This window comes from Eulemur rufifrons, chromosome 29 (assembly GCF_041146395.1).
Source record: "Eulemur rufifrons isolate Redbay chromosome 29, OSU_ERuf_1, whole genome shotgun sequence".
Classification (NCBI taxonomy): domain Eukaryota; kingdom Metazoa; phylum Chordata; class Mammalia; order Primates; family Lemuridae; genus Eulemur; species Eulemur rufifrons.
In genome coordinates, this window is record NC_091011.1 from 95933939 (window position 1) to 95960351 (window position 26413).

Below are 26413 nucleotides of genomic sequence, written 5' to 3' on the forward strand. Positions count from 1 at the left end.
GGGGACCGTTTGGCCCAGGCAGGAGTTTCTTTTGCTCAAAGCCGCAGGTGTGGGCACCAAGCCCAAGGTTGGTCCAATGGAGTGGCTAGAGCCCCCCTGCCTGAGCATCTGTGGTTTCCAAATCAACAGCACATCCTTAGCTGCTCAGTTAAAATTAAATTCCTGTTTCTTATTGGAAGGAATTCCTGGGGTCCCAGAACCTCTGCCTCCATTGGGGTCGGGAATTGTCTGGGGGGCTAATTAACCTTTGGCTGCTCACGACATACGCTTCTCCAGTGCCCCGAGCCCAGGGCCTCCCTGGAGTTCACACGGAGAAGGGGCACCAGGATCAGACTGCCTGGCTCGTCCTCCTCCCTGGGACCCACCTGCGGCTCTCCCAGACCTCCTGCGTCTTCCTTTCTGCCTCCAGAGATGCCTCTGATCCCAACAGGCTGCCCTGCCACACCACAAGTCCTCCGCATCCCCAACCGGTGGTTTGAGCTGTACACCCTGACCTTCCTGCACAAGGTCCTGGGTTGGATAGTACCCACCCCTCCTCCACCCCCAAATTTGTGTCCTTCCCAGAACCTTAAACTATGACCTTGTTTGGAAATAGAGTTGTTGCAGACATAATTAAGATGAAGTCATACTAGGGTAGGGCGGGCCCTTATATAATCTTATAGGAAGAGAGAGAGACGCAGGGAGAGGGCACCATGTGACGACGGAGGCAGAGATGTGAGCGATGCGTCCACAAGCCCAGGAACACCCAGGATGCCAGCAGCACCCAGAGCTGGGAGCGGGGCCTGGAGCAGACCCTCCCCTAGAGCCTGCAGAGGGAGCCTGGTCCTGCTCATTCCTTGATCTTGGACTTCTGGCCGCCAGAAGTGTGACAGAATACATTCCTGTGGTTTTAAGCCACTCAGTTTGTGGCACTTTGTTACCGGCAGCCCCAGGAAGTGAATACGACCTAGTTCTGCTGTAACCAACACAGGCATGATGCCACCTGCTAGGAGACAGGCCACCCACTTGGGCGGTACATGATGAAACATTTGGGAAGTTCAGGATGCTGTCAAGAACCTGGGATGTCCTCTAGAACATTGTGACACCAGTGCTAGAACATTCTGCCCCCTGCTGGACTTTGTAGATGGAGTCCCCACCAACTTTCTCCCGTAATAGCAATGTCTGCCAGGGGACCACTTTGTCACACCGGCAATACCCCCATCATGTGACACTGTGTATTTGCAGTTAGGTGCCTGAGTAGGCAGAGGAGCAGTCATCCCAGGGAGATGATTTTAGGGGTACTAGAAACAATACCCCCCTCCCTACACACACAAAAGTAAAGAAATGAAAAGAAAACTCCCTCCCCGTCCTTTCCTTATATATCAGAAAGACTGAAATTCACTCTTGCTGCCACCCGGCCTTGCAGATCAAATACTCCTCAACATGCAGGTCTTTTGAGTGCAAACGCGACCTGGAGAGAAAGAAACACTATCCCAGACCTCTGATGCTCAAGGGCAAGTTTGTTTTCCGAATCACTGTCTCTTTAACGCAAACGTTCCACGTTAGCAGAAAAAATGGGAAGAGTAGAGGCAGGAAAGAGTAAACTCCATCTACTTTACAGTTTGCCTTGTATATTTCATGTTATGATCAAGGGTGCTCAAGTGAGAATATTTTATCCCCGAATCACAAATACACATATTTCCTTCCCCCATTTCTCCAGCAAATCCATCCCAGCTTCCATTCCCTGCTGCCCAGAGCCCAAAACAAAAAAGTCAGGATCTGTTAGAAGCAGGTACAGTCAAACCCTCAAATACCAAACCGCAGGGAGTGGGGAGACATCGGCAGACCAAGCAGTCTGTCCTCTGGCCCTGGGTCACTTAGTTGTCCTTACAAGTCACACTGTGAGTATCGGGATGCGGGAAGGGTTAGGCGCCGATAGATCAGTGCAGGAAGAAAGTGAGGGGTGGACACTGACGTTGTTCCGGACGAGATTTGTTTGCAGGGAGAAGGGGCAGAAGCAGACCTGGGCACTCAGCACCACGTCACTCACAGCCACCCAGCAGCCGAGTGGCACCCACCTGAAACAATAGCATCAATGTCTTACTTTTTCTGGAGCGGGAGAAAAACCTGATTCCGCCGGGAGAGGTAGAGGGGTTGGAGTTGGGTGAAGACTCTTTGGAGGAGGAGCGGAAGATCCCGCTGAAGCTCATGCGGCGCGGCGAGCGTGGCGGGGACTCCTGGTAGGAGAACGGGAACACCGTTTTGGGAGAGCCGGGGCTGGTCTTGGGCCTCACGGGAGCAGACACGGGGCTGGAGGGCCGGGGCTGGGGGCCCCTGGAGAAGAGCCCTTTGGAGGGGCTGCCCAAGCTGACAGGGCTGTCCACCTGTGAAAAGACAAATGGATACGGTCACTCCTTCGGACACCCTGACCTCTGCCCCGCACTGGGGCCTGTCATCATCGTCCCTCCCACCAAGCTGACCCTCCACAGCTCCCTGCCCAAGAAACAGCCCTGAGCTGCCACAGAGGTGGCCACCAAACAGCCTGGGGGCAGGCACGGGCCCCAGGGGTGGCCCACCATGGGCTGGTCAGCACCACATCCCAGGGGGCCACTGGCCACGCTGTCCCTCTCTCCAAAAGGGCTTCCAGGAGGCAGAGGGGAGGAAAGGAAGAAGGCAGCGGCAAAGACTCGATGTGCATCCTCCTCCTCACCCTGCTGGCGGGTCTGCGTTCAGCCTGCACTTCTCAAGGCCTCACCTTTATCCTCCCAGGGTCTGACCACGCAGGAATAAGGTTCTCCTACCTGCCTCAAAGGAAGAAGCAGAAATCCCCGTGATCCAGAACAGAGAGCACCCAGGACTCCAGGCTGGGAGAGGATGGAGATGAGGCATTTCCCACCTCCAAGCTGCCCCGGCGTCTGGACCGCTGAGGGTGCTGACAGAGTCGGGAAGAAAGTTCACAAGGCCCCAAACCTCGGAGGCACTTCACTGACGACGTAAAATCGCAGTTATAGCTTGAACGGTTACTGGACCCTGCAACTAAAGCCAAGGCACCCGACTCCAGACTGGGACCTGCCCAGTGTGCCCACACGCCTGCGCCCCTGCTGTGCCATCCCAGGCGTGTCACTTGGTCTCTCCAAGCCTCAGTTTCCCCAACCATAAAATGGGGATAGTCGTACTCTCACCTCGTGGGGCTGTCTGCATGCCAAGTGACATGTAGGGACGAGGGCAGGGGCCCTAATGCACAGAAGTCACACCAGGCACGTGCACCACTGCTGCCTGACCACTGGTGAACCTGGGACGCTGGAGCAGAAAGGACCTCGGCGGCTACCCAGTTCAGCAGCAGGAAAGTAACCTGTCCACGGGGCTCATGGGGCAAGAACGAGATGAAACCCTGGACATGCTGCGCTCTGGTGCCGCGTCTGCGCGCTGCTCTGCCCACTTTGGGGCGCGCGGCCCAAAATCCTTCCACCACTAGAGGGCGCCCCAAACCCTGAGCTTGCGGCTGCTCAAAGGCGGGACTCTCGGGACGCGGTGGTCAGTGACCAGCGACCGCTGCAAAATCCAACCTACCCCCGAGTGAGATCCGGCACCGCCACGCCAGGGTGCAGGGACAGGCTTCGCTGAGTGGGCTTCCCAGGCAGAAGGGCCGCTGTGCCACCAGGGCACATAACTGAAGCTCTCCTCATAGAGAAGTTCAAGGTCTTTCTTTTGACCACTTTATAAAAAAAAGCCCTTCAATTCTCTGTCCATAGAATATTCCCTTTAGCCACTATCCCACCTACCCATGGGACTCAGGATAAGTCCTGAGAGTAAATTGAAAAACAAGAGGCTCTTCCAGCGGCGGGTTGTGTGGGGGCGGGGCGTGGCGTGGGGAGGGGGCCCGAGAGAAGCCTTGTCCACGGTGGGAGCGGCAGGTGCGTGGAACAGAGGTGACCCTGTAGCAAGGAGGTCCGACCAGCAAGGGCTCTGGACAGCGGCCCGAGCTTGCGTCCCAGCTCTGTCTCCAGTGGTGAGATGAGGGGAGCGGCCTGGGAGGTGTGACATGGGAGAGGGGTTCGAGGCCACCCGGGAGGGAGAGAGCCACGTGTTGGAACCCCCGGAAAGGCCTGCTGCCCCACAGCCCTGCTTCACTGCGCCCTCTGCACTGCACAGGGAACTCTGCCTGGGCACGTGCCCACGTCCACCTGTGTGGAGGGGACAAAGGTGTGCAGGGAAGCCCGGGGGCCCCAGGAGAGCGTGGGGGAAACGGCCGCAAGCCCAGAGCACCATGAGCATCATGCCCACGAAGAAGTATCCAGAGGCGCAAAACTGCCCTCAGGGGGCCGGGACTTAGGGAGGACGCTGAGAGCTGGACCGGCTCTGGACAGCCCGGCGGACAGGGCTGGGGAGGCCCCAGTGCCCAGGGACAGGGGAGACGGAGCTGGGGAGCCCAGGGACAGAGGGCCGCCCACGGGGGCCACCGGGGGGGGAGGGCAGGGGAGGTGAACCATGTGCCACTGGAAACCAGTCAGGGGGGCCGGGGGACCCAGGATCCACCTGAATGGGATTCCATTCTGTGCCCAGAAAGCCAGGCCGACGGAGCCAGGCACCCGTGATCACGCCTGAGGAGGGAGACCCAGAAAGCAGAATTTCCGCTCTTGTGTCCCCAAAACGGCCCTGCCCAGCCCCTCCCACAGGGAGCCTGGAGGGCCTGACCACACCCGGGGGTGAGAAAGCAGGCGGAGGGAAAGGCACGCTGCTTCCTGCGGGGTCGGGTGCGACAGCAGGCGCGGGGTGAAGCCACCAGGGACGGCCTTGGCTCTTGCTATCAGGCCAGCCGCAGCCAGACGGTGCTTCGGTAAATGTAACTGGATGATCCCGGGTGTGGACAAGACTGGTGTGTGCCTGGCTCCGTGGGAGCTAACGCGGAGGGCACTCAGGCCGTCTGCCGAGCAGAGCTTTGCCGACAGGGCCATTTGTCACACAGCTGCCAGATAGGAAGCCGAGGCCAGGGCCAGGCCTGCTGCTCGGGCCTTAGCCACCGTCCCTTTCCTGTTAGGGAAGAGGAAGCTGAGTGGGGGTGGGGGTGGCTCCAGGATCAGCCCCAGGGACTGACAAAGTGGACATCAGGTACCTCCCGCAGGGAGGGAATGGCACGGAGGAAGCAGGGCCCAGGGAGGGGGCCGGGGAAGGGGCCACGTGAGAGCAGCTCTCAAGACCGGGCGGCTGGAGCCCCTCGGCCAAGGTGTGCAACAGCCAGTGCTGGAGTCCAGGGGCACCCAGCTCACTCGGGGCTCGGGGAGGGAAGCGGGTGGCTGCAGCTGAGACCGTAACAGATGGCAGGAACACCTCCAAGGCCCTTTTCTGCTAGATACGATGTGCTCCAGACAATGAATGACATTACTCTGGAACCCTCTGGAGCCCCCAGAGGGGGGCCAGGCGGGCCTGGGTGAAGCCCCAGTCCTCCCCTGCACCTTTGCCACAGCCTTGGGGCCTTCCTAGGTTTTCACGTGACGGAAGAGCTGTGCCGAGTCACACAGGAGGAGGGTGACCCAGGCCCGCAGGGCCATGGCCCGCAACCTTGCACGGGCCCCAGGCCCGGGGGCTCCTTGCTGCCACTCCACTGCTCTGCCGGCCCTGCAGGTCTGCCGAGGCCGTGCCCTGACGGTCTTTTCTGGCTGGGCCACACCAGCTGCTACTGAGGCTGCTTGTTCGGGGCAGGGCGAGGCGGAGAGCTGATGCCAGCTGAGCCCCACGGGCCCAAACCAATTTGTTGATTCAGTTGTATGTAATTCAAAATGCTTAGAGAATAGATTAGCTTTTTCCAGTACTGGAACTGCTGCCCTGATCCCAGGCTGGCCAGCACCCAGCACCCGCTCCCAGATCCTGCACACAGCACCCCACACCAGCCCCAACCCCCCGCGGGCGCCTGCTGCAGGGGCTGTGGGCGGCAGGGTGCCAGGGAGTGCCTCCCGCCCACCCCTCCCCACCTGGACCTCTCCTCCCCTGCCACAGCCACCCCAACGCCTCACCTGACGCTGGGGACCCCTCCCCACCCACCACTCCTTCCCAGCCCACAGCCGTGTGGGGATGCTGGTTTCCTAATGCAAGAAAAGTTAGCCACGCGGGAGGGGACAGCAGTGAGCTAAAGACAGGAAAGGAACCGGGAGAAGGAGACAAAAAGGTGTGTGTAACTGTGGCAGGGGCAGGGGGGCTGCAAACTGAGGGGAAAGGAAGAGCCCGAAGCCTGGGGTCCAGGTGGGCAGGGCAACAGGGATCAGCCCCAAACCACAGGTGTCAGCACGACTGATGCTCCCAGCCCGCTCTTTGCTACCTGCGCCAGGCTCGGCTTACTGTCAATCTCCTAGTCCTCTGCCCACTCTGGGGGTGACTAGTAGGCCACAGCCAGCCCAGAGTGAGGAGAAGAAAAAGGCCTGCAGCCCAGAAGGCTCTCCAGTTGGCCCGCCCGGCAGGTGCAGGGGCACGGCCACGCAGAGCTCCTGGGGAGCTATCCGGGGTGGCTCGGTGGCAGCCAGGTGTGCAGGTGGGCATGCAGGTGGGCACGCGGTGAGAGGCAGGCGAAGGTGGAAGTGGCACCTCGAGTGAGCGGTTCGGAGCTGCAAGAAAGGAGGCCTTACCTTACGAGGAGAAGGCTTTTCTGAACTCTCCAGGTCCCCATCCAGGAGCGGCATGGCGAAGGAACTCAGGTCCTAGGGCAGAAAGCGAGTACACGGTCAGTGACGGGCCCTCAGGTCCAGGGGGCTGCTCGTAGCCCTAAGGGGGCGTCGCCTGCCCCTTCCTGAGTCCTTCTCAAAATCACCCACTAAGGAGGGATATGGGTGTGTTCGCCCCCTCTCCCAGATCTGACCACCCTCCATGTTCCCTTCCAGAAGTCAAATCACCAGTAGCAGCCACGACCTCCCATCACCCAGGGAAGGAGGAAGGAAGAAAAAGCTGGGATGAAGGGGACGGCGGGGGGGGGGGGGGGGGGGGGGGATGGGGGCGGGGAAGAGACCAAGTAAGGCGGGCGGGCGGGCGGGGGGAGAGAGGTCGCATCTTGGGATGTCTGGGGGAGTGGCCGATGGACAGGACTTTATCCCAGGGCCTGGGAAGTGGGTCCAGGAGTGTGTGTCTGCCTGGGAAGATGATGGGGGGGGGAAGGGCAGCGTCGGGGCGGCGTCTGGGCCAATGCGATGGGACAGGAACCTAAACCAGACTGTGAGGGCAGTAGCTCACCCCAAACTCATCACGTCTGAAGCAGCCGGGCCCCTCCTGCATCCTCAGTGTCGCCGGGTGAACACCTACCTCCACACCAGGCAGAAACCCCACCTGGTTGTCCTCAAATCCACCTGCACACTTAACTTTTCCTTTTTATTTATTTTTAACTTTTTAATTGTGGTATGATACACTTAACATGAAATTTACCATCTTAACCATTTTAAGTGCACAGTTCAGTAGCACTGAATCCACTCACACTGCGGTGCGGCCATCACCACTGTCCATTTCCAGAACTTTTCCATCTTCCCAAACTGGAACTCTGTCCCCATGCAATACTAACCCCCCATTCTCCCCACTCAGCCCCTGGCAACTGCCACTCTACATTCTGTCTCTGGGAATCTGGCCCTTTAGGGACCTCATATAAATGGAATCAGACAGTATGTATCCTTTGGTGATTGGCTTATTTCACTGGGCATGACGTCTTCAAGGCTCATCCATGTTCAGCATGAATGTCAGAATTCCTTCCTTTTTAACGCTGAGTAATATTCCCTTTTATGAATGTAGCACATTTTGTTTATCCAGTCATCAGCTGTCGCACTGGGCAGCTTCTACGTTTTGGCTACTGTGAATCATGCTGCTGTGGACATGTGTGTTCTGGGTTGAATTCTGTCCCCCTTCCAGAAAAATTCATATGTTGAGGCCCTAACCCCTGAGACCTCAGAATGTGGCTGTATTTGGAGACAGGGCCTTTAAAGAGGTAATTAAGTAAAAATGAGGTCATTAGGATGGGCGCTAATACAATAGGGCTGGTGTCCTTGTAAAAAGAGATTAGGGCTGGGCGTGGTGGCTCACACCTGTAATCCTAACACTCTGGGAGGCCAAGATGGCAGGATTGCTTGAGGCCAGGAGTTCAAGACCAGCCTGGGCAAGAGCAAGACTCAATCTCTACAAAAAAAATAGAAAAATCAGCCAGGCACGGTGGTGCATGCCTGTAGTCCCAGCTACTTGGGAGGCTGAGGCAGGAGGATCACTTGAGCCCAGGAGTTTGAAGTTGCAGTGAGCTATGATGACACTACTGTACTCTTGCCAGAGTGACAGAGCAAGACTCTGTCTCAAAAAAAAAAAAAAAAGGGAGAGAAGGTGGCCACCTACAAGCCAAGGAAAGAGGCCTCAGAAAAACCCAACCCCGCAGACACCCTGATCTTAGAAGCCCAGCCTCCGGAATTGTGAGAAAGCAAATGTCTGTTGTTTGAGCTACCCAGTCTGTGGCACTTTGTTCTGGCGGTCCCCACTAACTAATATAGTAGGTGTGCAAATATCTCTGAAAGACCCTGCTTTCGATTCCTTTGGATGCATACCCAGAAGTGGAATTGCTGAACATCAGGTAATTCTACCACTAATTTTTTGAAGCACCCACGCTGTTTTCCACAGTGGCTGCGCCATCTTATTTTCCCACCCACAGTACACAAGGGTTTTAATTTCTCCATGTCCTCAGCAACACTTGTTGTTTTCTTGTTTGGTTTTTTTATGGTAGCTATCCCACTGGGTGGGAGGTGGTCTCTCACTGTGGTTTTGTTTTTTTTTTTTTTTTTTTTTTTTTTTTTTTTTTTTTTTTTTTTTTTTTTTTTTTTTTTTTTGAGACAGAGTCTCACTCTGTTGCCCAGGCTAGAGTGAGTGCCGTGGCGTCAGCCTAGCTCACAGCAACCTCAAACTCCTGAGCTCAAGCGATCCTCCTGTCTCAGCCTCCCGAGTAGCTGGGACTACAGGCATGCGCCACCATGCCCAGCTAATTTTTTCTATATATATTTTTAGCTGTCCATATAATTTCTTTCTATTTTTGGTAGAGGTGGGGTCTCGCTCTTGCTCAGGCTGGTCTCGAACTCCTGAGCTCAAACGATCCGCCCACCTCGGCCTCCCAGAGTGCTAGGATTACAGGCGTGAGCCACCGCGCCCGGCCTCTCACTGTGGTTTTAATTTCCATTTTCCTGGTGATTAGTGATGTTGAGCATCTTTTCATGTGTTGATTGGCCATTTGTATATCTTCTTTGGAGAAATGTCTATACAAGTTCCTTGCACGTTGTCTAACCTGGTTATTTGTGGCCGACTTCTTTATTTGTGGTAGGAATTCTTTATATATTCTGGATACCAACTCCTTATCAGACACATAACTTGCAGATATTTTCTCCCATTCTGTGGGCAGCCTTTTGCTCTGCTGACTGTCCTTGGATGCACAGCAGCCTTTGACTCGATCTAGTCCAATGTATCTATTTTCCCTTTTGTTGCCTGTGGTTTTGGTGTTGTATCCAAGAAACCACTGCCAACCCAATCATGACGTTTTTCCCCTATGATTTCTTCTAAGGGTTTTACATTTTACAGTTTTAGCACTTATATTTAGGTCTTTGATCTATTTTGAGTTAATTTTTGTGTATGGTGTAAGGTAAGGGTCCAACTTTGTTCTTTTGCATGTGGGTATCCGGTTTTCCCAGCACTATTTGTTGAAAAGACTGTCCTTTTCCCATGGAGTGGCCTTGGCACCCTTGTCCATTTGACTGTATCTCTGAGAGTTTATTTCTGGGCTTTCCATTCTGTTCCATTAGTCTCTGTGTGTATGTTTTATGCCAGTATCACACTGTTTTGAGTACAGTAGCTTTATAATAAGTTTGAAATCAGGAAATGGGAGACCTCTACCTTTTATCTTTTTTTTAAAGCTTGTTTTGCCTATTTGGGGTCTCTTGAGCTTCCATATGAATTTTAGGATAGACTCAGTGTTCTATTTTTGCAAAATATGCCATTGGGATTTTGATAGAGATTGCACTGAATCTGTAGACCGCTTTGGGTAGTACTGACTGCTTAACAATATTGTCCTCCAATCCATAAAATGGGGTGTGTTTTCATTTGTGCCTTTTTTCATTTCCTTCAGCAATGTTCTATAGCCTTCTGTGTGCTCAGCCCTTCTTTTAACCCATTCCCTCCACACCCCCCCCCCCGCCCCGTCCCTGGGGGCCTCGCCTGCCCCCTCCTCACTCACTCACTCAGTTTTCTCTTGGGCCACCTGCTTGTTCTCCAGGCCTTTCAGCCGTCCCTGTTGGAATCCATCCTCCCAATCTCTGCTTGAACAGTGACCCCCGAAAATGTGAGCCCTATTATGTCAGCTCCTCCCCTAAGGCCCCGGCAGCTCGGCCGTAGCCCTGGATGCTGTGTGGGACTCAGGCCCGGCCTCTCTGCTGCTGGCCACTTCCGGGTTCTCAGCTGGGCCCCTCACTGAGATTACCTGGGGCGTCTGCCTGCGCTCAGCCCACGGGGTGAGTCAGCGGCCCGGGCAGAGTGCCGCCAGCTTCCCCGGGGCTTCTCAGGATCGGGTCCGGAGCTCCCGGCAGCCCCGCAGGCTGCAGTCCAGGCCCAAGGGTTAGCCGACCTCCGCGGCCCTATCTCTGATGTGCTCTGCACCTGACTCCTTTCTTCAGTCCAGGTGGACTGTTTGTGGTTTTCCAAACATGGCTGTGTCCGTGGACATCCTGCCTGGAATGCCGTCTCAGCTCCTCAAGCACTGCGGTTCAAGGACTGACTCTGCTTCCGTTCAGCCTCTCAGGGACAGCTCTGAGTCACACCCCAGCCCCCGGCACGGAGCCTGGCCCGTGGTGATGCAGCAAGCAGCCACATTGGTGCTATTCTCCAAACACCCCAAGCCCTGTCCTCCCTCTGGGCTTGCCGCGTGCTCTCCCTGCGCCCCCCACCCCCAAATCCTGGCTCACAGAGTGAACTCCTATGTGTCCTGCAAAGCCTAATTCAAATATGATCTCTGCCTTGGAGCTGCCCTCAGGCAGAAACCTCCTCTCATCTGTGTCCCACGGACCTTTAGACGTATCTGTATATGTGTGTATTATAATCACAGACCAGTTCATTTCTCTAACTCAGCTTTGACTCCATCAGGGCCAGGGGAAGGCTGTCCATCTCGCTGTTCTCTGCCTCGCGCTGTGCCCGGCAGGCAGCAGGTGCCAAGTGTGTTTGAATTAACTCCTTGACCAAGCACCCTCTGACCCCAGCCGCAGGCACGGGGGCTGCGGGGTCTGTGCCCACGGGCCAGCAAGGAACGGCTCCTGCAGGTACCGTTCACTGGGAAGTGAGGAGGAACCAGGGAGCGTCTCTTATCGCCACATTTAATGAGCACATTCCTCTCTGGTTTCAAATCATCATTGCTCTCTAACATTTGTTCAGCACCAGCAGTTTCCACATGCGGAAGCTCTTCCACAAATACTCATTTGTTCCCCACACAGCAGCCCTAAGCAGCATCGCGCTCCAGCAATGAGTCCAAGGAGGGTAAGTGACTCATGTGAGGACGGTCTGGGAGGAGCTGGGAGCGGGACGCGGGTCTTGCTCCTAGCTGGGGCCGCCTGCAGCCCACGCAACTATTTCTGGCCCGCGAGAGTATGAAAGTATCACGTCAAGCTGCGCGAGGCTCCTCGGCTGCGGGACCCAGGTGCATGCGCCCGCAAGGTCAAGCAGTCCGACAGGGGAGTCCCTCGGCACAAGCGGCGGACTTTGCTGGAAGGCTCCCCCGCCCCACATTCCATTATTCTAATCTTGGCTCTCATCTCCCAGAGCTCACCAAGAAACATTACGCACCTTGGGGACCCAGTGTGGGAAAGTCTCTAACTGCAACTATGGCAACAAGACTGTTAGCTTGTAGAATCATTGGGACCTGGTCCCTTAGCTCAGCTGACATTCCAGAAGGCCCAGGCTCCTGGGGCCTGCCCTGTTCGTGTGGTTCCTAAGTTTTCAATTCCTACCAGAGCTCCACGCCTTCCTCACTGCTGTCATCCACTCCTGGCCCCAATCCCTTCACCCCTCCTCCCGTCAGCCACCCAGGTGGGCCCTCACATGCACAGGGGACCTTCCACTGGGCAACGCCAAGGCGACGAGAGATGCTGACGATGATTTCTGCCGAGAGACAGCTGTAGCGTTCTGATTTTCGCATTGCACACAGTATATTTCAGACCTTGACCACATACATGTTCTGGAGAAGATTATCTGGGTCTTTGGATTTTCAGGATTTGGACTGATAAAGTCACCTGTCAGGAAAGCATCAGGACAAAAGAGAAAAGCTCCCCCACCCCGACTCCAGGCTTGAGGGAATTCCTGAGATGGAAGCTGACCTTAAAAGCAGCTCATTTATTCCCTCCTTTAGAAATCTAGGCAAAAGCCAAAATTCTACCACCAAAAAGTGAGGTATTAACAACAGAGCCATCATTAACCTGACATTAGTATGCCATTCTTAAATCTCCCAACTGATATCATCAAAGGTACCATCCCAGTCTACAGATGAAGATACCAAGGGTCAGAGAAGTTAAGTCATTTGCCCAATGCCAGACAGTCAGACAGTGAGTAGCAAGCAGTCATGTAACCCAGGTTCACCAGCTCCCAGCTCAGAGCTCTTTCTATTAAACTCCACCACCTCTTTGGAGTGGCTCAGCTTCAGTAACAGAACAACTCGATATCAGAGGCTGTAAAGATATAAGCTCTTCCACGCAAAACGAGTATCTTGCCGCAGTGCCAGCTCAGGGGGACAGGAGAATGGATGAATGAGGATTTGTAAAGTTCCCGGATCCATTCCCAACACAGCTTACCAAGCTAACTTTCTCTTCAAGCTCTTCTGAACTAAAAGGAATTCAGGCTGATGTTTCAAAGAACAGAAAAGTTCTTTGAAAAGTACCCCAATCCCCAAATGTAGTCACTTTGCATTCTAGCACTATCTACATTTTGTGTAGTTTGGAGTCTTACATATGGCTTCTCCCCAGCCCCCTATTCATCCCAACATTTCCCTGTAAGATAATGGACTTTCTAATGTTTACAATCGACTGATTTGTGAAATCTGGAAAGATGGGGGTCATTTTACTCATCACGTTTTAGGCCTGACAGTGGGTGCTGAGTGTGTCTCAAACAGATGCGGTTCTGATCTTTCGGCATTTCTGAGGCTTCGTCCTACAGGACTCCTTTGTTGATGCAGCTGGGATACCCCAGGAGGAGAGCTGACAAAAGTGCAAGTACAGGACAAACAAAAAGGCTGCCAGTGTCCGGGGCCCACGGCTCCACCTCTGGGCACACTTGGGGGTTTAAATATCAGGGTCACAACATAACATTCCTGTTTGATTCCAACCGAGGAAGGAACACATCTCGGGTGATTTTCATCCTCCACTCCCGCGGAGCAGACTCGAGCAGACAGAACACCATCTGGAGCGACCCTGGGCCAGGCACCCACTGAGTGGAGGGTCGCCCCTCAGCATCTCCGAGCCCCGCATCCCTCGGGCGCGAGAACACAACCTGTTCGTAAGGATGGAGCCAGAAGGCCGGCTTCAAACCCCGGCTCTGTTGTTTACTATCTGGGGGACCTTGGGCACGTCTGAGCTTCAGTTTTTCATCTGTCAAATGAGAGGGTTTAACTAGGTGATTTCTGAAGATGGCTTTTAGCTCACACATTCTGTTTTTTTCCGTTGAACTGAGCAGGAACAGGTGGGATCAGGAGTGTTTTGAAAGAATGCTGCTGGATTCAGAATAAAACGCATCTTCTCAACTCCCATCTTAGTCATCAAAATAACGTTCTCCTCCTCTCAAACTGCCAGATGAACTCCGCTGCCCTCGGGGCTGCGGGCCTCGGTTCGGAGGCTCGATGACCTTGGGGACATGGTGGAGGAACGAAGGCGTTTCCTTGGCCGCCTGCACAGAACTTCGTAGGTGCAGTGGTTGTGACCAGCTGCCGGTCTGGCTTTCCATCTCCCGTGGGTCTCGATCTGCTCCTCGGGTTCTAAGCCTCCCAGTGTCTCGGTGGCTTTCCCACGTCCCTCCGTCCTGAGGACGTGGGCTGTTGGTGCAAACGTCAGCACAAACGCTCGGCGCGATGCCGGGGGAGCCGTGTGTGGCCTTGGTTCCAGGACGCACGGCGCTGCGGTCCCAGCCAGACCCCGCCCGCTCCTCGGTCCCTGCCGGTGAGAGCTCACGCAGCTCCAACCAGGCTGGGCCTAAGCTGTTACTGAGGCCTTGGCAAGGCCCTCAGGTGGGAGGCGTGAGGGAGGTGTCTCCAATGGGCCAGCCTTGCGCAATCCCCAAAACCACCAAACGGGCAGTTCTGGGTACCCATGGGTGGCGGGAGGGGGCCAGAGCCCGGGTCAATTGGAGCCTTTGAAAACATTCACGTTATATAACCACTCTCAGAAAAATAAGGAACAAATACTGAATCACTGGAACTAGGCAACAGGGGAGGGACAGTGGCCAAATTAGGGAAAGCCTAAACTTAACTCGCAGAGAAGTTCCAGAATTATTCATTTTCCACAGCGGACATCGTGCTTTCTGACTGCAGTCTGAGATACTTCCTGATGTAAAAAAGGAAAAACCCACAACTTTTCATTCCTGTGGCCACTCTTCCTCCCCCGCCAGCCCCCGCCTAGTGGTCCCCATTCACACGGCTCCGGCCCCCTCCCTGTCCCTCCCCGCATAGCCGAGGACCCGGGCCTGGCATCCTGACCCTCCCCGTCCCTCATGCAGCACAAGTGCCACCCATGTCCTCTGGGTCCACAGCAGCACCAGACACTCAACGCTTTCTTTCTCGGAACCACGTTGCGGCAGGATCCCCAGGCCGGCGTGGTCAGGAGACCCCAAGTCTCCCCTCGGTTCTCCCTTAATATCTCATGTGTAGTGAATCGTTTTGGTCCCCAAGGGCCTCGGTTTTCCAATCTGCAAAAGCAGCTATTGTGCCTTCTGGATCGCAGGGTGGGGGTTGTGAAAACCAGACAGGATGATACAAGCGACGGCCCCTCCCGTTGCACGAGTCCTTGCTCGGCTGAGGTCGTGGGGACCCTGGCCGGGGACGCGCCCAGCCTGACGTGACGGCTGTGGAGAGGGTGAGGGCATCCACTCAGACTCGGCCCAGGCCTGAACCGGCTGGAAGGATCCTGCAAAGACGCGGGCGGCCCCTCTTCATAGCTAGGGAGCCGTCCTTATCCCTTTCCCGAGCCGAGACAGGACGGTTGGCGACTTGTGCACGGCAATCACAGAGAGGGTCAGCAAACACGCTGCGCTCCCCGAGCCCGGCTCTCTGCTTGTTCGAAGGGCAGCTGGCCTTTCCTTGCCATGGGGGCGGCCGTTGCTTGACCAGAGCTGAACGGAAGCTTGGAGGGACCCTGCTGGCCTCCTCACAGGAGGACGCTGTGTGGCGGCAACGGTGCCTCCTCTGGGTTGGTCGTCCTGGCCTCTAGAGGCTGGTGCTGTGGGACGCCTGAGGGTCCCCACCCACGTCCCAGGGCCCTCTCCCAACCCCGCCTGAGCTCAGGCCCCAGAGCAGCCTCTTCCCAGAAGCCATTCCCAGGCAGCTTGGGTCCAGCCTCCGCTAACCACTGAGGCTCCTTGTCTTCTTCCAGCCTGTCGGAGCCCCCTGGAGGAAGGCAGAGTGGGGCAGGGGCACTGCCCGGAGGGGCAGGTTGGGTGGAGGCTGCAGGGCTCTGGGTCGGCTCACAGTCCCCACGGAGGGAGGCCCCAGGACACAGTCTGTGCAGCCATCGCCTGTGGGCCACCAGCTCCATCAGGAGGCCCGGCCCGGGCTGCAGGCTCCTGCCTCAACCCTCAACCCAGAACCACCGAGAGCTCCACAGGTGGGGCTGCAGGCCCCCCCAGGGAGGGGTGGTGGCTACGGAACAGGGAGCTTGGGACTCCACCGACCCATCCCATCTGGAGTCGGCGACGGTGACTTTGCACGCCAGCTTAGCAAGGCCAAAGCACCCACTGGTTCCATCAGTCACCCGTCCAGGGTATTTTGTGGTTGTGGTTAATATTAATATCTGCGATCAATTAGCTTTGAGTCGAGCAGATCAGCCTCCGTAATGTGGGTGGGCCTCATGCCACCGGCGGGAGGCCTGAAGAGCGAAACAGAGGTTTCCGGAAGAAGAAAAAATTCTGCTTCAAGACTGCAGCAGCCACTGCCGGAGCGTCCAGCTGTCAGTCTGCCCAGCGCGTTTAGGACTTTCCAGTCCCAACAGATGCCCGAGCCAATTGCTTAAAACAAATCTCTCATATGTATTAACACTAACATGTGTCTAAGCATATTTATTACATATTACGTATGTTATATATAATCACTGTTATGTGATTATATCTTCTTAATATATATTAAGATCACCATATTAAGAAGACATATATTTTTTACTGCGTGTATCTCCACTTGGCTCTGTTTCTCTGGAAACCCCACCTGACAGAGCCCCGGTCCCCTCACCCGAGCTGGTGGGGTGGCAGGTGGGGGAGGGCAGGACAGGGGGGCCGCAGTGCAGGGGCGAGAGGGTCACTGAGTTGGCAGGGGGCTCTCCACACCGACGAGCCTGCACTGTGCCGAGGGCCCAGGGGACACCCGAAGGAAACAGCCGGACGAGGGGACGAAGGCGGGTGTGAGGGGCAGTCCGTCCTCGCAGTGTTTAGTGAAAACAGGAAGCGGAAAATGGTCTATTTCACTGTCAGGGAAGAACGTTCACAATATATGGAGGGGAACAGCGGGCTGAGGAAAGCACCACGATCACACTCCAGCCTAACCTCTTTGGGCCTCGTCCGTAAAACGGGGCAATCATCCTTATGTCACATGTCGGGTAGAAGTCGCGTGTTTCCGCCGCGGCATCTCGTCACACCGCGTTATATCCGAGCGCCTCCCTCCCTCCACGCCCGCCAGTCTGTGGATGGTAAGAAGCACGTCTCGTTCACCTCCGGGTCACCCGCGTCTCCATGGTGCCAGGCACGCAGGGACCCCGAGGAGAGTTTGTCTTTCCCTTCACAAACCGACGCGGTCACAAGCTGGGGTGTGAACGATCCAGCTCAGCGCATGGTAACCCTGGGGGCCTCGTGATAAGGGACTGGCATCCAGATGGGCTTTCTGGGGTCGCCTAGGCCTTCTGCAGACAAGGACAGACTGCATAAGCAGCCCTCTGTAAGAGGAGGGATGGCCCTCAGTTTCTAGGGCTCTTTTCAGCTCTGCCATTCTACAGTTTTACTAAGACAGGGTCTGAAAGGCCAGCTCTGCGTTTCTGCAGAGGGTTTATGTACTCACAAATAAAATGCCAAGCCACCAGCCAGGACTGCAGTCACCGTGGTGTCGCGCCCTCTGTGGGCACCCACGACACGGGGTAAGGCACACGAGATTCCACCCACGGCCCGGCCAGCTGGGCCTCCCAAGCTCTAAAGGGAAAAGCCAACAACAAGGGGACTAGAAGATGCCCTGGGTGTGACCTCTGCCACCCAGCCCCACGTGGCCCTGGGCCAGACGAGGCCCCCCCCCACTCAGTGCCCCACAGGGTAAAAATCAAACGGTCTTTGTTTATGCTCGAAGACAAACCACAGGAGGGACACCACGAACTAGAATAAAACTGGCCACCCAGGGAACATTTTTGTAAGGTCACAGAGTTGCTGGCTGGCCCCGAGACACACCCTGCTCTACTTAGAAGGACGTTGTGCAAGAACACAAACCTTTAAACCAGGGCTCAGAGACATCTCATTTCTGTTCCCAACCACCCACCCAATGTGTGGCTTTGGGATCTGGCCCGGAGCTGAGGTCTGCGATGGTTTTCAACTCAGTACTCTCAGAACATCCAGTGTCTGTGTTTATAAAAACATAAACCGAAAGATTCTTCCCAAACACTTTCTGCAGGTGCCCAAGGACTCCTCCCACCCCTGCTTGTTGTTTTACTCACCTGCTCTGTGCCAGGCACGTTGCGATAAAAACGTACAAGGAGTTCCGAGGAAGAAGGAAATACCAGGGACTTAGCCGGGACGCGAGGCTGCACACGCGGAGCAGTGAATAGAGGTGCTGTTGTCTGTCTGCCACCCTCACTTCATCCAGGGTGACTGGCTATGCCAGGGGCATCTGGTCACAGCTCTTCACACTAACAGTCCCAACCCATCGGTGGATTATGAAATCAGTTTAGTGGGCTGCACAGCCACCAAAAACTGAATCAGAATAAAATAAGAGTGCATCTCCCTGTTGCATAAACCCGTGTGTCAGTTACTCTCTCTCTCTCTCACACACACACACACACACACACACAGAATAAAAGGTACTTCTCATTGCATTGTGGATGACAAAGTCTGAACGGTGCTGCATTAGATGAGCTTTGAAATTGTGCAGGTGGATTTCAGGAACAGAGAGGAGCCGACCTTCTGTCCCCAAGATGTCACCAGAAGCGCAGGATGATGAGCACCGAGCGCTTCCTCTCCTGGCTGAAGCCCTCTGATCGCTCTTTGTACTCCGTGCCCAGAAACACGGAGAGCTAATGAGGTAGAGCACCACGCCTGTCCGCCACCGTGAGGACGGGGGCTCCCTCACCTCCTCACCTTTCACCCACCCATCTGCCCTCCCAGCCCTCTGACTGGTGGGCACTGCCGCTCTGACCCACCGGGGCGGCTGGGCTCCCGCCACCCCCAGCCTCCCCAAGACCAAGACCAGCAGTTATTCCCTTGGGGGCCACCACCCACACAGCCCCTGGTAGCATCTGTACCCGCCGGGCCCAGGCCTGCTGCAGACACCCTCGTCTCCAGCAGTCTCAGGATGCTGCTGTAGACGTGGTCAAGGAAATCCTCCCAGTCCTTTACGGACAGGTGGGTGTAACAGATACTCGAGATTTAAACATGTTGCTCAAAGCCACGCAGTGAGCCGTGACCCAGCCAGAACCAAACCCTGGCCTTGCAACTTGTGGCTGAGGTCTCTTTCTATCACCTCAACCCCTTCCAGCCGATCTGACTTTCTGGCTAATGTTTCCAGCACATGAGCGTTGTAAGGAGGCTGGAAGTCCCCGGCACGGGCCTGGCTGCAGTGGGCACACAGTGAGTGTCAGTCATAACTCTAAGAGGCCGTCCTCTGATTTAGGCTCTGTTGGCACCTTTGCAACGTTTCTCCAGTGGCAGGACAAAGCCCTTGCTCAGAATCACCTTCCTTTGTCATTTGTTGGCTTTGTGTGAATGTGTTACTTCCCAGGAACTCTTCGCCCTGTGATCGTAACCATGAGAGGGGACAGCTGCTCCAAGAACTTTCCGGGACCCACAGAAACTGTCATGTCCTCCTTTAGGTTGAAGGTTGACAGACACTCTGCACGGAGGGGCACCAGGCGCTGCCTAAAGTCTAAACAGCAGCAGGTACGTGGAGACCAGCGGGCCCCGGAGATGGTGCCTGTCCTGCCTCTTCTGGGCAGGGCCCGCCCAGGGCTGCTGGCCACACTCCGGGCAGCTCCTGGGTAGGATGTGAAGGTATTTGAGAGCACGCGACAACCTCCTGCGATTCTGGGCCAGAATCCCTCTCAGGGCAGTAAGTGACACTCAACATGGTCATAGGATGCACTCTTTTAAATTTGATTTTTTAGTCCTTTTTACTAACTTAGCTCGTGCTGTTATAAAAGAAGATGAATTGAGCCTACGCCCTCCCTGGATTTCTGCCCCTCACCAGCCGTGTCAGTTGGAAACTCACTCCCTATCCCTAGTCCTCAGTTTCCCCACCTGCCATGGGAGGTGTTTAAGCTCAGCCCTGAGAGCTCCCCAAAGCCTTCCAAACCCAAATTCTGTCCCAGGCCATCCCTCCTCCCAGCACCATGACGACACTACGCCTTCACATGCTCCCTGGAGGTGCACCCTGCATTCATGCCCAGGGGTGTGAGCAGTCCCAGGGCGACACAGGACACACCGATGGGGAGTAACAGCAGCCGGGCGTGGGCAAAGGAGGGAGGATGCGTCGGCGGAGCACAGGGGACGTGCAGGGCGGTGACACTACCCTGGTGATCCTGTGATGGTGGACACAGGTCATCATTCATCTGTCAAAACCCACAGATGCACAACACCAAGAGTGAACCTACTGTGAGCCGTGGACCTTAGCTAATAACAACGTATCAATAAGGGCTCATTGATCGTAGCAAACGGACCACACTAATGCAAGACCCAATAACGGGGAAACTGCTGTTAAGGGCGGTGGGGAGGGGGGCACATGGGAACCCTCTGTTCCTTCTGCTCAATTGTTCTGTAAACCTAAAACTGCTCTAAGTCTGTTAATTTTTTTTAAAACGAATAATGGCAAACTGCTGGAGATGGCCTCAATTTCACCTGCCAACCAATCTCTTACCATGCCAGCCTGGACCACCACCCTGGGTCGTGACTACAGGAGACAAAAGGGGTCTGTGACATAGCTAAGGGCCTGCCTGGGGCTCCTCAGAGACATCTGTGGTCACTGGTCCCCTTGGGAACAGTAGTGTCCACAGCTCCGGGTCCTCCCAGAACACAGGGAAGAGGCGCACTCCACGCTCAGGCTCAGGGTCAAGAGGCCGATGGGATCTGGTCCAAGGCTCAGCATTCAGGGAGAGAAGACAATTGAGACATGGGACACTTGGAGATTATCTGCCATGCCAGGGTCGGGCAGCAAGTGAGCCGGGAGAAGGGCCTGAGAACCCAGGTCCCCACCTCTCACGCCCAGCCACCCTCGGCCCCAGGCAGGGGTAGTGAGGGCCACAAACACTGGAGTCACGGGGCGGCCTCAGAAGGTCTAGGGCTGAGGACACGGCACCAGGCCCTCTGGGCAGTTGGTTCCTTGGGGAGACCAAGCAGGTGCAGAATAACTTGCATTTCCTGGGAGGAAACTCCAGGCTACAGACCACGGTGCTGATGAATCCGAACAAGGGAATTTGCTAGGTTTTTCTGATTTTGTTTTGTCGCTGCCAACAAAGCCATTCTGTTCTGGAGGGGCTCGTTACATAAGGAGGAGAGGAAGAAAACTGCTGAGATGTGAGGCCAGGGTCCCCAGAGGAGCAGAGACTCCTAGATCAGCTGCTGCTCCAGTGGGGAGCCAGGTTCAAAAAACGGGGTTATTTGTGGCTTTGTTGTTTCAAGGAAGAAAAAGTAAAAAAGCCTAACTCTCCCACCCTAGGAATGGGGTTAAAAGCCGCTGTTTCTTAGGACACAGTTGAGACCCTCCAGTGAGTAGGGCCTGGTCCCTGCGGGGTCCTGGTCTCCCACCCCTCATCTGCGGGGGAGCCCCAGGCAGCCCCAACGTCCCCGGGGCCAGGTGGCTGCCTGCCTGGTTTAGGGATGGGACCAGGAAGAAACATGGCCTCAGCATTTGCCATCTACTCCCTGCTGGAGTGGTTTGGGATCTTTATTTCTCTGAAATGCACAGAAGGTTCTGGGTCAGGTCCTGCGGGATACTCCTAGAGCAGAGGATCCCTGTGGAACCCAGTCGGTGCCCCTGGCATTGCTGCCCTTCCCTGTTCACCCTCGGCTCTCACTGGTGGATCCTGGAAGTCTTCCGGGTCACATACCTCTGCCCCTTGTGCCTACGAGGTCCTGGGGACACCTTCCCCTACGTTCACAGCACGGAGCGCCACATCCCAGCCTTGTGCCCACAGTGAGTGGCCTCTGACCTTCTAGCATGGCCGAAGGGAGCTGACGTTTTCCAAAGATCTGTTTTTAAACCGATCTTGGAGAGATCCACAAAGAAGGAAGGGAAACTCCACAGGCAGAGGGAAAACTGAAGCTGCCCAGGGGACATTCCCAGGGGCCCACTTTGTCCCCTCTTACTCTGCACACTGCCCTATTTCCATGGCTTAAAGGGCACAACTAAAAGGTCACAGTAGGTCGGTTCTCCCTTGGCTGTCTGTGTGCCCAGCCTAGAGGAAAGAACACACATTGCACGGCGACCTTGCTGGCTGAAACCCTGCACGGTTGCCTGCTGCCTGCAGAAGGTGTACGCTCCTTGCTGGCATTCGGCGCAGCCCAGGACAGGCCCCGGCCTTACCTTCTCCCCCTGCTGCACTCTCCTGCTGCAGCCAAACCTACGCACGGTCCCCGGAACAGCCTGGGTTCCTTTGTTCCTCTTCCACCGCTGCTCCTCAAACTGGAGGCTTATGACTCACACAAGTGGAAGGGTATTATTAACATATACAAATGCTTTTCAAGGTAACAGTCAGAGAGCCAGAATTCCTTCATAGTGATGGTTTGCAAATTAAAACACTTTGACTGGACAGGAATTTAAGGTGGTATTCATCACGTTGGAGTTCAAGAACACACTCTTGGCGTTGGCAAGGAGTTTCTCCCACGAAAGGGGAGAACACAGGTCACATGACCTGAGTCATGCTGGCTACGCTGTTCTCGCCCCCTGGGACTTTGTATCCTGCGCATCCTCCAAGAACTAGCTCAATTCCCACAAATCTACACCGACTTTTCTGATGAGTCCAGTTGAAAGTGATCTCTTACTCCACTGCATTTTCATACCTAAGAATTTAAAGTCGGCCGGGCGCGGTGGCTCACACCTGTAATCCTAGCACTCTGGGAGGCCGAGGCGGGTGGATCGCTCGAGGTCAGGAGTTCGAGACCAGCCTGAGCAAGAGCGAGACCCCGTCTCTACTAAAAATAGAAAGAAATTATATGGACAACTAAAATATATATATACAAAAAATTAGCCGGGCATGGTGGCGCATGCCTGTAGTCCCAGCTACTCGGGAGGCTGAGGCAGGAGGATCCCTTGAGCCCAGGAGTCTGAGGTTGCTGTGAGCTAGGCTGACGCCACGGCACTCACTCTAGCCTGGGCAACAGAGTGACACTCTGTCTCAAAAAAAAAAAAAAAAAAGTAAATTCATAGGATTCAAAAGTCAAAACAAAATGATAAATAATTGAAGAATCATTCTTCCACCCTTGGCCCAGCCATGCCACGTCCCCATAGAAACCACTTTTGTTGCATATGCAGTTAGGGCTTCTTTATGCAAATGCCAATATAAAGCATGTCCCCTCTCCGACGCGAAGGCTCTGGGTTATGCTCTATGTTCCGCTCTGCACCCTGCTCATCACTTGATACACCTGCGAGGTCTTTCAGCGTCAGCATGTAGAGATGTTTTCGGGCATTTGCAGCATATCATTTGTCTGGAACACGCTAGTTTAACCAGTCCTGTAGATGACACAGGGTGTCTTTAGTCCTTGGCCACTACAGATAATCAGTCTTGCAATGAAAGCTTTGGACGTACTTCCTCCTTCTGGGATAAGTTCCCAGACGTGTGGTTGCTGCTCACGGGCGATGCCCTTAGGGTTTCCGGCAGATGTCCCCACGTGTCCTCCTCAGGGTTGGACCGTTTTGCTCTCCTAGCCATGACATAGGAGAGGGTCTGTTTCCCACTGCCTCACCGACAGATTATATTGTCAAACTTCTGGACTTTTGCCACATGGGTGAGAAATGGCTTCTGTGTAGCCCCAATTGACCTCTGTTTTATCCAGTCTGCGGTGTTCCACCACGGCACAGAGCCGGCACTCAAGGGACCTGTGTGGGACAGTTTCCCAAACTGAAATTAGGACATAGGTCACAACATCAATTCAGGCCAAACAGGTTCAGTTGTGGTGGTGGTTCATAAAATGGAATAGAACCAATGTTCCAGAGGCTAGTTTGCTCGAGTGTGTGTATCCAGCCAGGCCACGATGGGAAGCTCCTCACCATGGCCCACATGTCTGAAAGCCCCCGTTGAAGGGGCGGAAGGCGTGGTGTGGATACGGGCTCTGCGTGGCAGGCTGCTGTCGGCATGGCCACGAGGGACGTCGGCCCTCCCCGCACATGTGCGCTCACGGAGGGGCCGAGTCTGTTCTGTCCTTGGGTCTGGGCTGTCATGCCAACAGCAGAAGCACCACCTGACTTCCGAGGCTGGGTGACGAGCCCTGCAGCTGCCGCAGGATCTCTTGGAACTCTCCCTGCGTGAAACCAGCTGCCTCGTCAAAAATCTGACCACTGCGAGACCACCGTGCGGACAGGCCGCAGGAGCAAGAGCGCAGCCAGCTCAGGCGCCAGGTGTGAGCGTGAAGGAGCCTTTGCAATGCGCCAGGCTCAGCTGCCACCTGACCTTTCAGACAAGACGAACCCCCAGGGAGAACTGCTTGGCCGAGCCAGGCAACCCCTAAATCCATGAGGGATGATTTCACATCTTATTTTTAAGTTTTGCGGTGTTTTGTTATTTAACAATAGATGACCAGAATACCATGTAAGCTTGTGAAGTTACTTAATTTCTCTGTTTTCTAATCTAAAAAATGAGAATCACAGGCAGTCCTATCAAAAATGAGTTAACATGTAGAAGTATATAAACACGTAACTCCTATGAGTTAACATAGACTGAGATTACTAAGATGCACGATAATCATTTGAAAAATGCCAGCTGTCACTTTAAAATACTTGACTGCTTTAGGGGCAAGGTGCTATTATTACTGAGCCCAAAGGGTAGACCAGAGACTCCTTTTCGGAGCTTTGATGAGAGGACAGAGGCAGATTCAGCCACACTCTCCTGTCTGCCAAGATCCATCCCAGCTGTACAAGCGGGAAGGGCAGTTGAGGGAGGCAGGCTGGATGGACACGTCACATCCTTGGTGATGAAGTCAGGGACGCAGAAAAGCCCCTGCAGACTGAGAGCGCCTTTTGAGTGCTCTCCGGGTAAGCTCGAATATGGCTCCCATGCGAACTTCCTCACTTATTACAGCAACAAAGAATGGCAGCGGGTGATGTAGGTCGGTGATCTCCGGTCCGGGGAGGGAGGTAACAAAAGCCACAGTGGAGGCTCGTGCTCAGTCACTCGAGGAGGGAAAAGAAGTTGCACCTTCCCTCGTGACTGCGCAGGCGAACAGAACAGCAAGTCCCGCTTACAGCTGGAATTTTATCAGCTCTGGTTGCCTTGATTATCTAACGCTGATCAGAGAAGCTGGTATCAGAAATGACTAAATGAAGAAATTATTAACAAATGCTCGTTAGATAACCTTTCACACCTTAGGAGGAATGGGAGGAAACGGGAGTCTTGGAGGGATTTAAAGATACGCTAGAGCGAAGTGAATAAGCCAGGGACTTACTCACTTAAACATCTGTGAAGTGTCCGTGCTGTGCCGGAATACGGGATGTACAAAGGTAGGACGCAGACACACCCGAGAGAGCCTTAAGATGGGGCGGGGCTAGACTGCAAAGGGACACGGGACCTTCTGCAGGTGATGGAATGTTCCGTGTCATGACGTGGCGGTGCCGGCATGACTGTGTACATTGACTACAACCCATTCAACTGTATACTTAGAACAGGTTTATTGTATGTAAATTATACCTCGATAAAGCCAACCAGAAAGTGATCAGTCAACCAGCACCATACCCACAGGGTAGAACAAGCAAGCTACAGAAAGGGGGGAAATGTCTGCATTATTAACCCTGGAATGGTGAATGTGCTTTTTCATGGAGTAGGAGTAGAATTTTCAGGAAGCAGCTGTGCTGTGGGTGACAGTTACACTTTATTCTCCAGTAAAATCCCCCAGTTTCAATTAGCCTCTTGGTGCCAAAGCACCGTGGCTTGGTGCACCAACAGATAGGGCGCGGTGAGTGCCCCTTCTGCCCCGCCTGCGATCTGAAATGGCCAGCGTTGTACCTTCCAGAACCCAGCTCAGAGGCACCGTGGCTACAGATCGAGGAAGAACGATTTGTTAGACACCAAAAGCCCAGTTTCTCCCAAAGGTAAATCCCCAGCAGTGGGAGATGTCACAAACCTACGCAAGTGCCTGCATTGCGTGTTCCTGGACCCCTTTCGTGGGTCAAGGCGGTATTTCAAAGGTGACCAGGAGAGAGAACTCACTAATCTGAACCCTTCTCTGCATTAGCAGGTTATTGGATTAGCTAATCGCAAAAGAAGACCCTGAAGGCCTAGGGGGGAGGAGAGATAATTTTGGATGGGGTGGAGGTGAGGGTCAAACAGAAAAAGTGCTTGGAGAAGGCCAGTTTGGGGAGCGCTGTGGTGGGAACCCTAGACTCAAGGGAAGGCCTGAAGAACGGGGAAGGGGCCGAGGCCGTGAGGCCCCATCCTCTCCCTATAAACCACCCCCTCTCCCTCCAGCCAAGGAAGAAGTACAGGGACCACTCAGCCCCAAGAAGACAGCGGATGTTCAGATGTGACGACCACGGCTGGCTGAGCTCACGCCTGGCCCCCGGCATTCTCACTCACTGCATTCCAGACCGTGTGAGAGAGCAGCGCTGAGTGATGCTCAGGTTTCCTCCATCGGCCAGTGCACTCGATATTAGCAGTTGATAGTACTCTGGTGTTGTGAGGCGTAGCTGCATTAACCACAGCACCCAGGCATTTGGGATCATTGAAAAATACTCTAAGGATGTTTTTTGCAAACGCATGATGATTTTCTTATCTCTCTTCCTGAATGAAGGTGCTTTTGGGGGAAACTCCTAGACTCAGTG

The 26413-nt window shown here is 54.7% G+C and overlaps 1 protein-coding gene across 8 annotated transcripts in view; it reads right to left on the reverse strand.

Moving 5' to 3' along the window:
- PRKAG2 (protein kinase AMP-activated non-catalytic subunit gamma 2) overlaps positions 1 to 26413 on the reverse strand; it is a 251486-nt gene that overhangs the window by 166244 nt on the left and 58829 nt on the right. For 6 of the 8 annotated variants that reach the window (XM_069461980.1, XM_069461977.1, XM_069461976.1 and 3 more), the window contains exons 2-3: positions 6597 to 6668; positions 2084 to 2363 (exon numbers count right to left, since the gene is read on the reverse strand). In XM_069461980.1, the coding sequence (XP_069318081.1) occupies positions 2084 to 2363; positions 6597 to 6668 (352 nt within the window). Of the gene's footprint in view, positions 1 to 982; positions 986 to 2057; positions 2364 to 6596; positions 6669 to 26413 lie in introns of all 8 variants that reach the window. The other 2 variants (XM_069461979.1, XM_069461981.1) reach the window with 2 other exon arrangements.